This window comes from Trichechus manatus, unplaced genomic scaffold, assembly GCF_000243295.1.
Source record: "Trichechus manatus latirostris isolate Lorelei unplaced genomic scaffold, TriManLat1.0 scaffold00089, whole genome shotgun sequence".
Classification (NCBI taxonomy): Eukaryota; Metazoa; Chordata; class Mammalia; order Sirenia; family Trichechidae; genus Trichechus; species Trichechus manatus.
In genome coordinates, this window is record NW_004444025.1 from 3,826,612 (window position 1) to 3,841,918 (window position 15,307).

Consider the following 15,307-nt stretch of genomic DNA (forward strand, 5'->3'; position numbering starts at 1 on the left):
CCTCAATTCTTCTATGGTCTTTCTTATTAATTATTATAAATTAATATTATTATAATAAATTTGAAAATCTAGTTTCCTTTTAAGCCTTTAACTTCAGTTTACAAACCCTACCCTGAGCATATCACACAAAGTACCTGTCTACATGTCAGTCCCCACAGTCTCCCCATACCCTGCACTATCTTTTTACTTCCCAGACATTTCCCTTGGGGCTTCCAGTGGACTGGGCGCTAGGAAAAGGTTTGACAGCTCACGGATGTTTTGTCCTGCTTGATGTAAGCAGCCTAACAGACAACACTCACCCCACCAACTCTGAAGGATGTTTAAACAATTCATACCTGAGACTCACTGAGTATGACCTCCTGCTACTGCCTGTCCCTGGAAGTCGTTCACTTACTCATTCAATCACCCTTTCAAATAAACTGCCCTAGTGCGATTTCTCCTATCTGGAAAAAGGCTTTATGCAGAAAAGACACTTTGGGGTTTCTTGATTTCTCAGTAAGAATGCTTTTTCTTGCAACAAGAGAAAACCTGATCCACCATTGCCTAAACATAGACGGGCTTATTCTTCTCACATTAAGAGTAGTCTAGCAGTTAAGAGCTACAGCTGCTAACCAAAAGGTCAGCAGTTCAAATCTATCAGCGGCTCCTTGAAAACATTATGGGGCAGCTCTACTCTGTCCTATAGGGTCGCTATAAGTCAGAATCAACTCGATGACAACAGGTTAGTGGTCTGATAGGGTCTGTGATTTGTGCTAACGGTTAAACGCTCAACCCTAACTGGAAAGGTTGTCTGTTTGAACCCACAAGAGGCCCTCAGAAGAAAAGTCACAGCCTTGAAAACCCGATGGAGCAGTTCTACTCTGCACACATGGGTTTACCAGGAGTCGGAATTGACTCAATGATTTTTTTTTTTTTTTTTTTGGAGTGGCCTAATGATTTCAGGGCTGGAATTCCTAGATATCTGTGATTTTGTTGTGGTTTTTTTTTCTGCCTTGCCTTCCTGTTTGTTACCTAATAGTTGCAAGATAGTTTCTGCATTTTAGGCATACATCCTGCCCAAGGCAGAACAAAGGTGGAAGGCATGACAATAGCCCCATCCATTCATTGTATCAGTTATGCCGGCACCTCCAGAACCTCCTCAACAGGCTGCTGTGTCTGTCCCATTGGCCAGAACTGTGTCATTTAGCCACCTAGAAGCAAGGTAGCTGGGAAAGCAAGTATTTTGCTTTTCCAACGTCTATAGTGGAAGGGCAACAAGAGAGAAGGGGATTTTGTGAATTACTATTGAATCAGCAAATCAATAGTATCTACCACACTTGGGGTACAAATTAATATTTGTCTATTATAGTAACAAATTCAAAACCTAGTTTTCCTAAAGACTTTAACTTCAACTTATAAAACTTATTATTTTATTTATAAATCTTAAGTAAGAACAATCATCTTCACTTCTTGTTTCATTAATATTTAACTCAAGTAGAACAAATAGAACTTTTAACAATCAGTCCCATTCAAGCTGTTGGTTAAATATACTTCACTATTGTAAACTGCATTTTAAAGGTAATGATTAAATTTGTTTTAAATGTTTTAAATACTTAATCTAGCAAGCAAAACCATCTCAATTGCTTAAAAACTCTGTAATAAATTTTAAACAAAGTAAATCTTAAGTTCTCTTAAATATCCCAATACTGCTTATAAACTTAGTTTTATATACTTTTCAATATAAAATCATGTTTAAATGCAATTATCCATTTTTAATTGAAACTAGTAGGCTATTATTCTTTTATTGCCTAATTCTCCTAAACATTGATAATATTTAAACACCCAGTTAGCACATATTATTCCAACATTAAATACAGTGTAAACACTATATATCAATATATTTATTCATCTCATCATCTCTATATTTAATTCTAAACTTTATAATGGTTGAAAATACGTGTATCCATTAATGGAAGAATTTTACCATACCAGATGAACAGGGATTTCTTCTCAAGTAAGCTGAGGTTAATTCAGTCAACAATTTTTTTACAGGACACAGCATCTGGAGTTTCTTATGTATCCAGGTGATTCTACCTGTAGCTTTATCAGTAGGGAATTCTAAGTGCACTCCCTTTGGTAGCAGTTGGTTTCAAAGTCCACCTCCACTGTGTTCAAGTTAGTCCTATTAAAGGAAAATTATAAATATATATCTATATAAGCCCTGGTGGCTCAGAGGTTAAAGTGCTCAGCTGCTAACCCAAAGGTCAGCCGTTCAAACACACCAACGACTCCGAGGGAGAAAGATGTGGCAGTCTGCTCCCATAAAGATTACAGCCTTGGAAATCCTATGGGGCACTCTGTCCGGTAGGGTCACTCTGAGTTGGAATTGACTTGACAGCAGTGGGTTTGGTTTTTGGTTTTTTTGGTGTATGTAAAAGAAAACCAAACAATACCAAACACGATGCTGTCAAGTCAATTCTGACTCATAGCAACACTATAGGACAAGGTAGAACTTCCCTATAGGGTTTCCAAGCATCAGCTAGTGGATTTGAACTGCCTTAACCACTGCCACCAGGGCTCCTTTGGTATGTGTACATGTATATGAATATGTCTTAAAGATTTTATTTAGCACATTTACTAACGAGAGAACCAATAAGAAGTTACAACCTATTGGAAGGAGAATTTAAAAACCGCACACATACCGTATTTTTTACATAAATAACGTGCACCTTCTACGTTTGTTTGCCAGTCGGGCCCTCCCCCCACCCCACGAGATATTTTCATAAGCGCACTATGCTAATTTCTTTTTTTTACAGCAAATGTTAAAAAAGATTGGCATAGAGGAGCTTACGAAAATACGTAGCAGTGCAATGGGAGGGCACGGTTGGCAAACAAATGTAGAAGTTGCACGTTATGTGCATAAAAATGTGGTATATAGATCCATAGGCTGTGCGGAAATAAACTTGCTTAATAGATGCAAGACTGACCAATATCCACAGGACAACAATCAATTGTATCTCCATCACACAATCTATGAACAAACATAATTTGCTTCACTATAAATTTTCTGCAATTTACGGAGCTGTAAATATGTCAAAGACAATGTAAGTCGGAGACAATGTGGCACAATAATCCTGATCTTTGTTGCCCATTTCAGCTTTTCACAATTTTTTCTGGCCTACCATTACCTCATTTAACCATAACCTTTTTCAATTTTATGACCTAATTAAATAGTAGGCAGAGTTCCGTGCCCCCAATAAAGTAGCCAATTTCCTTCACTAATTTCTTCTCTGTCTGGTTAAATTGCTTATTCTTTTCTTATTCCTTCTGTCTGGTAGGACTACAATTCTGTTTTTGTGGAATCCTAATAGATTCTGAGTATCTCCTGCTTTTCCCTGACTCTGCCTGTACTCACAACACTGGAGACACACTACAGATACTTCATGAGCTTAGATTCTTCTTACTCTTTCATTCTTGTGATTCTCAACTTCTTGTGATTTTTTGCTTTTCAACTCCCAATATGTAATATATTTATTTAGTATTCTCTGCCAGGACACAGGATTGTCTCTCAGGAGTTGGTAAGCATGACATACTGGCTGGTCAGTAGCAAGATTTCTTACCACAGCACACCCTATCCCAAACTTAGTTATCAATATTCCCATCATAAATTTACTAGATTATCAAAATTCAATGCACTGAGTCAGTCAGGGTTCTGATTTCACTAATCCTGTTACTGGTTTACCCAACCTACAGCCTTTATAGGTCCTAAGTGTGACAATTCAAATGCAAAACTGTTCAAAGTTGACCATGGCAACCACACCTGAATGATTCTATGCAATGCAACTAGTGACCCTTGATGTTCTAATAACAATATCTTTTCAAATTCCATCCCATATTCTCACAGTTCCACATGAGGAAATCCTTTGGAAAAGCTTGTGGGGGAGATGCTGCCTTATAAGGAGATCTGAGCTGCCTTATAAGGAGATCTGAGCTCCTAGGTATGGCTATCCAACCGTTTGGAAGAAGGCTCAGTTACCCTGTATGTGGATGAAGTGAGAGAGAAAAAGGCTGAGGGGAAATCCAAACTCTTAAGAAAAGGTGCAGCCAAAGGAGGCTGGAAGTCACTCAGGAGTGGAAACGGTGAACCTCCTGAGCACCACAGCTAGAGAGATTTTATGAGAAGTGTCAATCTGAAACAAAGATAATTTGCATTGAAGTATAAAGCCTCTTCTATCTCACCCCTTTAAAATTGTCAACCACTGAAATTAATTTTAGGGAACATGAAAATGTACTAAGGTCTCCACCAAGGTTAACTCAGGGCAAAAACAGAGAGCACATGGGTCAGCGAGAGAACTAGGTTACACAACCATAGCATGTTAACTTGCTCCACTATGAACCATTACTTCTGTAACAGTTTGGGCATACTTTTCCAGAGAGACTCAATTTTTTTTTTCTGTTCATTAGTGCTATTACAGTATGGCTTTGTGCTATTCTTAAGGATGTGATTCTATGAGAAATCATAGTAAAAGGAAAAAATTTTGCCACATTTTTAGATTTTGCTTTTGACTTCTCCAAAAATTCTTCTATAAACTTGACTTATTAGCCCCTTGTCCTGCTACTTCTCTTCCTGAAAAATTGAGTCCTAAAGCCATTTGGTGGCTCAAAGCAAGGTATTCATCCATACTTGGGGTAATAGAGGAGACCTGGTGGCCCAGAGAAGAATTTTGGAGCCCAGCTGGGGTGAGGAGGGTGTCCATAGAGGGAGCTGGTAGCTGGCACTGTAAAGAAATGTGACAATTAAATGCAAAGGATGATTCTTAACTAGATCCTTTTACGATAAGGGACATTTTTGGGCAGTCTGTGAAACTTGAATGGGTTCTGAGATTTAAAAGATAGTAATGTATCAGTAAAAGAGCCCTGGTGGCACAGTGGTTAAGCGCTTGGCTGCTAACCAGAAGGTCAACAGTTCGAACCCACCAGCTGCTCTGCGGGAGAAAGATGTGGCAGTCTGCTTCCGTAAAGATTTACAGTCTTGGAAACCCTATGGGTCAGTTCTACTCTGTCTTATAAGGTCGCTATGAGTCAGAATCCACTCGATGGCAATGGGTTTTGGTTTTGGGATGCATCAATGCTAGATTTCCTGGTGTTGATGGTTCTATTGTGGTTATGTAGAAGAATGTCCTTGCTTGTAGAAAATACACACCAAGTACTTAGGAGTGATGGAGCATCAGATCAGCAACGTACTCTGAAATGGTTCTGGGTGAAAGAAAGTTCTTTATACTATGCTCACAACTTCTCTGTAAGTTTGAGATAAATTTCAAAATAAAAAGAGTATCACTTCCTATTTAAGATTTCTAATATGTCTATTGAATCATAATGTTATGAAAATGTAGGACTAATTTCATGACACAATCATCGAAGAGCTATATCTACCTCCAAATATAACTTTTTTTAAAAAGGGACATAAAAAAATAATATTCATAAAACTAAATTATTAGGAGAAGAATTTTCAAGACAGCAGCATGAAAACGCAGGCAGCTATGTCTAATTAAAATATCTTCAAACAGTGTCTGTGGGTGGAGGCTGACAACTCATCAGAGAAATTTTCTGAAAATATTGATTTTTACAGTATGTTCCTAAAAAATTAATAAAAATCATCCTCAACACAGATCAATTTATATGTACCCTTGAGATCTCTGAAATGTGTGATGTTCTACCTCCGGCATACAAGTATATTGTTTTGACTTTGTTTTAATCAACTGGTTGAAAAAATATAGCTAAATAATTTTAAAATAATTTCACAAGTGAGAACACTATTTACAACATAACTCATTATTACATAGATTTGACTATTTCCTTCATCAAATTATGTGCTCTGCAACAGCCATGTGCAGCCAAAGCCTGATGTAGATGAGTGGCTTCTCTATGAAATGTTGCACGCGCTGTTATTAAAAAGTCCCACTATATCTTACAAATGAAATGGTTACTTTCATTGTTTTCATGCATTAATCATAGAGCAAAAATGTATTTTTACATAATAAGCTATTTATTGACTGTTCAAACTATTGATTTTATTTCTTCATAACTTATGAGTATTCTAGAAATTTCCAAAGATTTACAAACTTGGTAAGGATAATGAGCAACAGGATTATATTTGGGTTCTACAATAATCTTTGAAATTATATAAATCTAAGATTAAAAAATGGCATAGTTACCCTTCAGAGTGAGAATAGGATGGCCATGTAGAATGTTGCCAAGTATTGGTCCACTTCCATTCCTTTTTTAATACCTTCCATGGGACAATTTTTACTCCTTACATTATATCACTGTTTTTTCTATTCAACAAGTAATTTGCAGAGTCCCTAACAAATAATGACACAGACTTTATTTATAATGAGTTATTTCTTGGGAGGGGGGAGATAAGATTAAAGCACTCAACATAATTTGAGCACCAAAAAGTGCTGAAATTGAATTAATTACTTGTTGGTGTAGATTGGAAGTTTTCTTGGGAGAGATTAATGTGAACTGCTTTCTGAAGTCCCAGAGTTTTCATAGTCCTCCTCATTCTATTTAACGTTTATTTCTAGAGGTATAAATATATAAAGTCAGGTGATATTCCAAAACTTTAATTTTAAAAGTGATTTTTTGGTACTCAGCACACATTGTTCCTTAGAAAAATAGTTACAAATGGTGACTAATTTTCCCTCAAAAACAAAGAATAAATTATCTATTTTAATAGTATATTCTCACCTATCTGAAATCCAGGAAAATCTGAAGCAAGAATTCCAACAAGATTGGAGCCCACATATTGGGGGAAAATGATGATGATGAAGGTGCTGCTCCAGGAATTGGGGAATGGATGAGAAACCAAATAGGGCCTCTGGAATGAGAGTGGGGTCTTGAGAAGGCCAAGCAGTGGTGAATGGAACTGAGTGTTGAGCTGAGTTAGAAAGGTCATGTGGTGAAACTCTTGTATATATGATGGAAATGGAGACAGTGAGCCATATTCCTTCTTGTATCCTACCATACGCCACCAGAGGATCTCAGTAATGGCACTGCATGCTCCCAGCTCCTCAAGCCAGGTCAGCAAATTCTGTTCATTCTGCCTCTAAATTACGTCTCAAATGTGGTCACTTTTCTCGTGAACTGACACCATCCTAGACTAAATTCCATCATCTTTCACCCAGACTACTACAGACTGACAGCCCAGCTTCCACTCTTGCCCTCCCTAATCTCCTAGTTGCCCCTAGCAGCTCACCCTAGCAGTGCAAAGTATATGTGTTTCCCAAGTGGTCTCTAGGCTTCATTGATTTTCCTTTGCACTTTAAATAAAATCCAAACCCTTAACTTGACCCAGAGAAACCTTTCAATCTCATCAGTCACAGCTCGCATCATTCGCTCGCCCTTGCTCACTCTGCTCTTGTCACAGCAATCTTTCAGTTTCCTGATTCTCTGCCTGAACCCTCTCCATCACCACTTCAACCACCCCCACCACTTCCCCACTTCTGCCTCCTCCATGCCCGTTGGTGACTTCCTCTTCTTCCTTCAGGTCCCTGCTTAAATGGCACCTTGTTACAGAGACACCTACTAACTCCCCTTTGTATAAAGCCGCAGCACTCAGTTATGTTCAATTGTAGAACCTGTTTTCTTTCTTTTTGAATCTCTCAAAATTGTAATAATTAGTTGACTTATTTGATGTGTATCTTCCCTGTTGGATGATAATCTCCACCAGGGCAGGAATTCTATTTCATTCCATTCTGCATGCACAACTCTTGCATAGGCCCTCCCACATAGGAACTATCCAATAAATGAATGAGCACATGGCACATGCTTTCTTCTAATCTTCTTTGTCTCCTTCCTCCTTTAGTACCAGACTAGCCTTGATTCTGAGCCATTAGTAAGAGTGCAATAAATTCCTGAAAAGAAATTTAAGGAGAAGAGGGGAATTGAGCTTAACTATAAAGGATGAACATATATTTCATAGAAAAAGATGCATGTGGAAGACATTCCAGGTGGGACACAGCCTGAACAGAGGCAAAGAGCGGAGAATCCTGGTGACTTCTGGAGACACGGAAATGAACATCTTATTTGGGGTGGAGGTTCTTGGAAAGTAGTTGGTCTTGGGTTAGTAAGTAAGGTGAGGCTGCCATGTGCATACCAGGATGAGAAGGTCTAATGTTCGCGACACAATGACTTTGTATCACCTCATTCAAATAGTGTGTCTTCTCTCTCCTTCTCGTCACAGTTGCTCACGGGAGTGGACAGGATGTCAAGTGTTCCCTTGGCTACTTCCCCTGTGGGAATATCACAAAGTGCCTACCTCAGTTTCTTCACTGTAACGGTGTGGATGACTGTGGAAATCGGGCCGATGAGGACAACTGTGGTGAGTGAAGCCAGCTGTAGTCACAGCAAGAGGCCAAAGGACTTGAGAAGGGAGCGAAAGGACTGACGGGGAGGTCACTGGGACGCCTCTGAACAAAAAGAGAAATGGGAAAAGAGAAAACAAAATTGATATGCAAAATATATGTTGCTTAAGGACATCTTACATTTATTTCATTAGCTTAAACTATTCATTCTTTTCTCCATAATAGTATCACAGCCAGTATTTCAGGAAAATAGTTATTGTGTGTACAGTATTTTAACCCAGAAAACCTGCCCAGTTAGTCTGTTAGTGGCAGAATGGTTTAGAAATTGAAAATATGGGCTCTGGAGCCAGACTGTTGAACCGGATTCAACAATAACCAATTACGTAAACTTGAGAATATGTGTTGACCACTCTGCGCCTCAGTTTCTCATTTGTAAAAGTGTTTAATAATTAGACCTACGTTATGAGGATTTGTGAAGATTAAATGTAAAAGACGAGAACAGTATCAGACATATGGCAGGTGCTACATACGTGTAACAAAGCCCATTGCCGTGGAGTGGATTCCAACTCATAGCAATCCTACAGGACAGAGTAGAATTGCCCCATAGGGTTTCCAAGGAGCCACTGGTGGATTTGAACTGCCAACCTTTTGGTTAGCAGTTGAGCTCTTAGCCACTATGTCACCAGGGCTCCAAGGTATAGTTTTAACCAGCTTTACCTATATGTTGCAGCCCTAGTGGCACAGTGGTTAAGAGCTCAGGCTGCTAACCAAAAGGTCAGCAGTTCAAATCCACCAACCTCTCCTTGGAAACCCTATAGTCAGTTCTACTCTGTCCGGTAGGGTCGCTATTAGTTGGAATCAACTCGATGGCAACAGGTTGTTTTTTGTTTTTGTTTTTTGCTATGTAAGTGTTAGATGCTATTATTCTTTCTTTACTTTTGCTTACTACAGGTAAAGAGGGAGAGTGAGGCCCCCTAAAAGAGAAAAAATAATATGTACGTTCAGCTTACCTGTTATTTAACCAACAACCATACCTACGGCCTTGTAAAGTCAACAGTGAGGCATCTAGTCAATCAGAGCACCTGGAGAAACGTGGCTTTTAGTTAGACTATTGTTACCATTTCTGCAGCCTTGGAAACATAAATTTATAAAGAACTTGAATTGCCTGAATTTGACTCACTACAGAAATAAAAGCCTTCGTTAATATTATAAAATAATAAGCTTTCTCCCTCGTGGAGAAATAAGGTTCTATATTTGGAGGACAAAATCATGCATAACAGTGTTAGTTTTCAAAGTTCTACATAATTAACTGTCACACTGAAGAAGCCTTGCTGTCATCATTGCCTCAAGTATGACTCACTTTTTAAGGCACCGCCTTGGAAAAATCAAACTTTTCAGTCTGGAACATAATCTCTAGGTCACAGCAGTAGACCAAGCATACCATACTACATGAATTTGTGAGCTTAAGCTGCAAGTATGTTTCATTTGGTTAGCTATGTGTTTTCTTCTTTTAAAAAGAAAATGGCTTGTTAAAATAATTTAATACTAAGAAAATGTTTTTAAAAAAAAAACCTACAAGAATTATCTGCCCACTGCCAACCACTTGTCCTCAACCAGCAGACAATGCAGACAGGGAGTCCTAGGTGGAGTAATAGGATAGCGTCCCACTGGCAACCAATGGAAAGGCAGAAGGGGGCAGGAAAAGGAACCTAGTAGGAGCAGGAAGTTCACCACCAAAAGTAGCTTCTCAGTGAAACAAGTTTGGGAACTCTTGCTGTGGTGCGCATCTTAAAGAGACCAAGTAACAGTTCTTCAAGTAATAACCCTTGACGTCATGCAACTTTCTCGTGCGTGCATTGTGTTCTTGTTGTTGTTGGGTGTCCTTGGATCTCGACTCATAGTGACTCCATGGGACAGTAGAACTGCCCCATAGGTTTCCAAGGCCGTAATCTTTACCGAAGCAGACTGCCACGTCTTTCTCCAGTAGAGCGGCTGGTGGGTTCAAACCACCGACCTTTTGGTTAGCAGCTGAGCACTTAACCACTGCTATATAATAACTTTAGTGGCTTAAAAAATAACCATTTATTTAGCTCATGATTGTGTAGATCAGCAACTTAGGCTGGACTCGGCTGAGAGCAGCTGGGCAGTTCTTCTGGTTTCAGTTGAAATTTCTCATGCACCTGTAGTTATCTGTGGATCAGCTTCATCATGGTGCCTGGGACCTCGGCTGGCACATTTGGGATGACTCCATTCTAAACCAAACCAGTTGCTGTTGAGTTGACTCCAACTCACAGCAACCCGATAGGACAGAGTAGAACTGCACGATAGGGTTTTCAAGGAGCGGCTGGTGGATGCGAACGGCCAACCTTTTGGTTAGCAGCCAAGCTCTTAACGTGTGTTTTGTCATCCTCCAGAAGTCTAGCCAAAACTTGTTCTAATGGTGGACACATGGCACCCAACCATGCAAGCAGAAGCATGCATGCCTCCTTGAAGCCTAGGCTCGGAGCTGGCCTACTGTCTCTTCCACGTCATTGCCAAAGCAAGTCACCAGGCCAGTCCTGTTCCAAAAGGTGGGCAATAGGCCCCCACGTTCAATGGGAGGCACTGCAGAGTCACACTGTAAGGGGCGTGGACACAGTGAGGGCAATAATGGCAGTCACTGTTGCAAGATCTACCACAGCTGATATTATAATGGCTTTTCTCACCAACAACTCCCGGTGACTCAGAGTCCCCACTTGCATAACCGTAGGAAGCCCTGTCTGTTAAACAATTTAAAAATTCCTAGGAACAACCATAGGTTATTTATTTACTTACTGAAACTGTGGCTGACACCTGAAGGGATAACATTTGTCTGCACTCTTGATTTTGCAGTTATATGTATATGAATGTGTGTGCGCTCGTACGTACGTGTGTATATGTGTGCATGTGTATCCTGCTGATATGGGGATATTTGGGGAGTGGGTGAGTTTTCCCACATCTTTTGAAAATATACCTATAGTTTATTATTTAGGGAGATACAATGTGCAGATTTCTACGTTTGCCCTTTATTGTGTTCATTACCTTAAATGCTGATGAATTTTAATAGAAAGCAATATTGCATTAGGAAAAACATAAAGTTCGGACAACAAGCATTGGTTTCATTCTTGTGAAAACAATACTTAATCAGAACAGAAATCGGGTCAGAAATGTATCTGAGTTTCTCTGCGATGGTTTCTTCTTTCTCCACCTCGTTCACTTTCTGCTTGGCTTTCTCTTCCTCGCGGTGTTTCCCGTCCTCTCTCTGGGTCCGGACCTCCTTCTCCCTTTGGTCTCATCAATCTTCTGTTTCCCCCGCTTCCGTCCTGCCTCTTGAACTCTCCCCCCACCCCCGTTACTGTCTCAACTTCCCTTGCCATCTCATGCTTACCTGTTCACCTACTTCTGCTCTCTTTCAAACCAAGTCACCACGAGATTCATAAATTAGGATTTAATTACTATTTAGCTCACTTCATTAATTTTGTAAGCTGGCTATTATAACCATTTAAGTATCTGTACTCAAAAGAAAACAAAATCGAAGCCCTTACTTTTCATTTTTATGTGGCTCTAATCGATTGCTTCTATCCCAACCGCTTGGGCGAAGTATTCCAGAACAGTGGTTTATATCTTACAGTCAATGGACTCTTTGAGATGCAAGAAAATCTTCAGTGGGTCTGTGAATCACCTGAAAACCGTCTGTAAAATAGTGTGTGTTTGTGTACATGGGCATTTTCAATGAGAAAAGTGTCTCTAACCATCAGCTTTGCAAAAAGGATTTGTATATTTGAAAAGGCAAAAAGTTTCCTCATCTCTGCCATTGGCTAAAACAGGAATCTCCTAACAAACTATTTAATCCTAAATTGGAATCAAAAAAAAAACACACTGTTGCCGTCGAGTCAATTCCGACCCATAGCGACCCTATAGGATAGAACAGAACTTCCCCGCAGGGTTTTCAAGGAGCAGCTGGTGGATTCGAACTGCTGACCTTTTGGTCAGCAGCTGAACGTCTAACTACAGCGCCACCAGGGCTCCCACTCCAAAATGTATTAATATAAAATGTTCTATTGCCAGTAGTTTAAAAAACAATAACAACAACAACAACTTTTCCCCACTTACTTTGATTTCTTTTAAAATGGGAACAGTCATAGGGTTGTAGGAAGATCCCTCAACTTTTAGATACGTCCCAAGTTTCTCATGTATCAAGTAGGGGTAATAAGTTTGTTGTGAGGATTAAGTGGGATACATGTGTGAAAATGCTAGTCCCATAATTTAAAAACGAAACAAAGCAGAAACAGTTGTCGATCCTGACTCACGGCAACCCCATATGTGTCAGAGTAGAACTATGCTTCACGGGGTTTTCAATGGCTGATTTTTTCACAAATAGAAACCAGATCTTTCTTCTAAAATGCCTCTGCATGGACTCCAACCGCCAACCTTTTGGTAAATAAACCATCCAAACCAAACCCGTTGCCATCGAGTCCATTCTGACTCACAGCATTAGTAGCCGAGCCTTTAATCATTTGCACCACCCAGAGACTTGTCATATAATAAACCAAATCTGTTGCTATCGAGTCAGTTCCATCACATAGTGACCCATGTGTTACAGAGTAGAACTGCTCTGTAGTGTTTTCTTGGCTGGAATCTTTACAGAAACAGATCACCAGGACTTTCTTCCATGGTGCCACTCAGTGGGTTCAATCCACCAACCTTTAGTTAGGAAACCACTTGTGCCACCCAGCGACTTCTCATACAGTAGGCACTCAATAAATGTGTGCAGGTCAGATTATTGACTACTGTGCTGGGCATTTACCCTGGAGTTCACACCTTTTCCATCCTGTTCCAGAAGGTGTTTACATTTGATTTAAATGGACGCCAAACCAAGGAAGTATGAAGTCAGTAGAGTCAAGATAGCACAAGCAATCTATTTATAAGGTGCCTGCCAACTTGTTGTCTGAGGGATTTATGGCATGAGTGGGGAATGGTGGTGTCACCACAGACTATTATGAAAATAGAACATTGAAGTCATAAATTGAAGAGCTCAAGTTCTAGCTGTATGTGCATTAAAATACTCCAGACTTTGTCATATGAAAATGAACAGCATGTGTGTGTATGCGTGCATGTAAATTCTGTTCTGTTTACTCAGCTAATACTGATTATTAAAAACAGGTGACATTTGCAAAGCAGTTATTATTAAAACATTTTCATTGGACACAAAGTGTATACACTATTTTAAGGCACCCTTTATTCACTATTGTCAATATTTGAAAATCCCTGCTTCCCATTTTGGAATTAATACTGTCTTCATTCACCATCCTCAACATTTGAAAACCCCAAGCCTAGTTTTGGAAATGTGGGGAAGATCATAATTCACTCTTAAGCAGAGATGTCTATGTAATAAATACTATTTCAAACTGTTACTGGTGTTCTTATACCAGAATCACTTTACTCTCTTAAAATTCACCTAGACCTGCTGATCTCCAGATGTAGTCCCCAGACCAAACCTGTCAGCATCATCCAGAAACTTGCTAGAAATGCAAATTCTCAGGCCACATCTCAGACCTACTGGATCAGACACTCTGCTGGTGACTCAGTAATCTGCTTCAGCCAGCTCTTCAGGCCATTCTGATGCCCAGTCAGTGTTGAGAACCACTGACCTAAACAAGTGAACAGAAAACTAGGAATTCGTGCAAAATGGTAGCAACAACAGAAATAAAATGAGAATCAAGTTTTCAATAGGGTATGAAAGAAAGCGTTCTTACTTACTAACAAACTCCACTATTATCAAATATCTGAGATTTGGTGCGTTTCTGTAAGAAAAGCTGACACTCTACTAGCTGTAGTCATTTAGAAATACAAAAAAATTTTTTTGAACTCTGTGCAAAACTTCAAAGATGGCCGATTGGCATGCTGCAGCTGATCACACGTGAGCGGGTTGGGACTTTTCAGGAGGGTAGCAGAATTCATCACCATCTTTAGGGTTCAGGCAGTAAAATTAGGAGATACAGTTTTTCTTTTTGTTTTTAATTATACTTCAGGTGAAGGTTTACAGAACAAATAGTTTCTCACGAAACAGTAGTACACATATTGTTTTATGACATTGGTTAACAACCCCACAACATGTCAACCCTCTCCCTTCTCAACCTTTTTTTTTTTTTTTGGTGGAAATATACATAGCCAAAGATACACCATTTCAAAAATTTCCACATGCACAGTTCAGTGACATCGACTACTCTCTTCCAATCGCGCTGCCACTCTCACTTTAGATGAAGGCTTACAGAACAAAATAGTTCCTCATTTAAGTTAGTACACATGTTGCCCTATAACGGTGGTTAACGACCTCACAACACATCAACACTATCCTTACTCAACCTTGGGTTCCCTATCACCAGCTTTCCTGTCCCCCTCTGCCCTCCGGCCCTTGTCCCTGGACTGCTGTGCCTCATCAGTCCCATTTGGTTTTATGGGGCTGCCCACTCCCCAGCTGAACGGTGAACCTCGGAAATGACTTCACCACCGAGCCAAAAGGGTGTCGAGGGGCCATACTCTCGGGGTTTCTCCAGTCTCCTTTAGGCCAGTAAAGTTGGTCTTTTTTTTGTGAGTTAGAATTTTGTTCTACATCCTTCTCCAGCTCTGTCCACAACCCTCTGTTGTGATCCCGGTCAGAGCAGTCAGTGGTGGTAACTGGGCACCATCTAGTTGTACTGGACTCAGTCTGGTGGAGGCCCTGGCAGCTGTGGTCCATTAGTCCTTCGGACTAATCTTTTCCTTGTATCCTGTTCTGTTCACTCTCCCTTGCTCCCGGAGGGATGAAGAGACCAGTGGAGTATCTTAGACGGCTGCTCACAGGCTTCCAAGACCCCAGACGCTACTCACCAAGGTAGAATGTAGAACATTGTCTTTATAAACTGTGTTATGCCAATTGAGCTAGATGTTCCCCGAGACCATGG

At 40.0% G+C, this 15,307-nt stretch overlaps 1 protein-coding gene across 8 annotated transcripts in view; it reads left to right on the top strand.

Annotated features, from left to right (window-relative positions):
* The window catches only part of RXFP1 (relaxin family peptide receptor 1), a 157,377-nt gene that overhangs the window by 46,275 nt on the left and 95,795 nt on the right, over nt 1-15,307 (top strand). For 4 of the 8 annotated variants that reach the window (XM_004382040.2, XM_004382041.2, XM_004382044.2 and 1 more), the window contains exon 2: nt 8,225-8,362. The exons of 1 other annotated variant lie outside the window; for it this stretch is intronic. In XM_004382040.2, coding sequence (XP_004382097.1) covers nt 8,225-8,362 — 138 coding nt within the window. Of the gene's footprint in view, nt 1-8,224; nt 8,388-15,307 lie in introns of all 8 variants that reach the window. 3 more of the 8 variants (XM_004382043.2, XM_004382045.2, XM_012557191.1) reach the window with 1 other exon arrangement.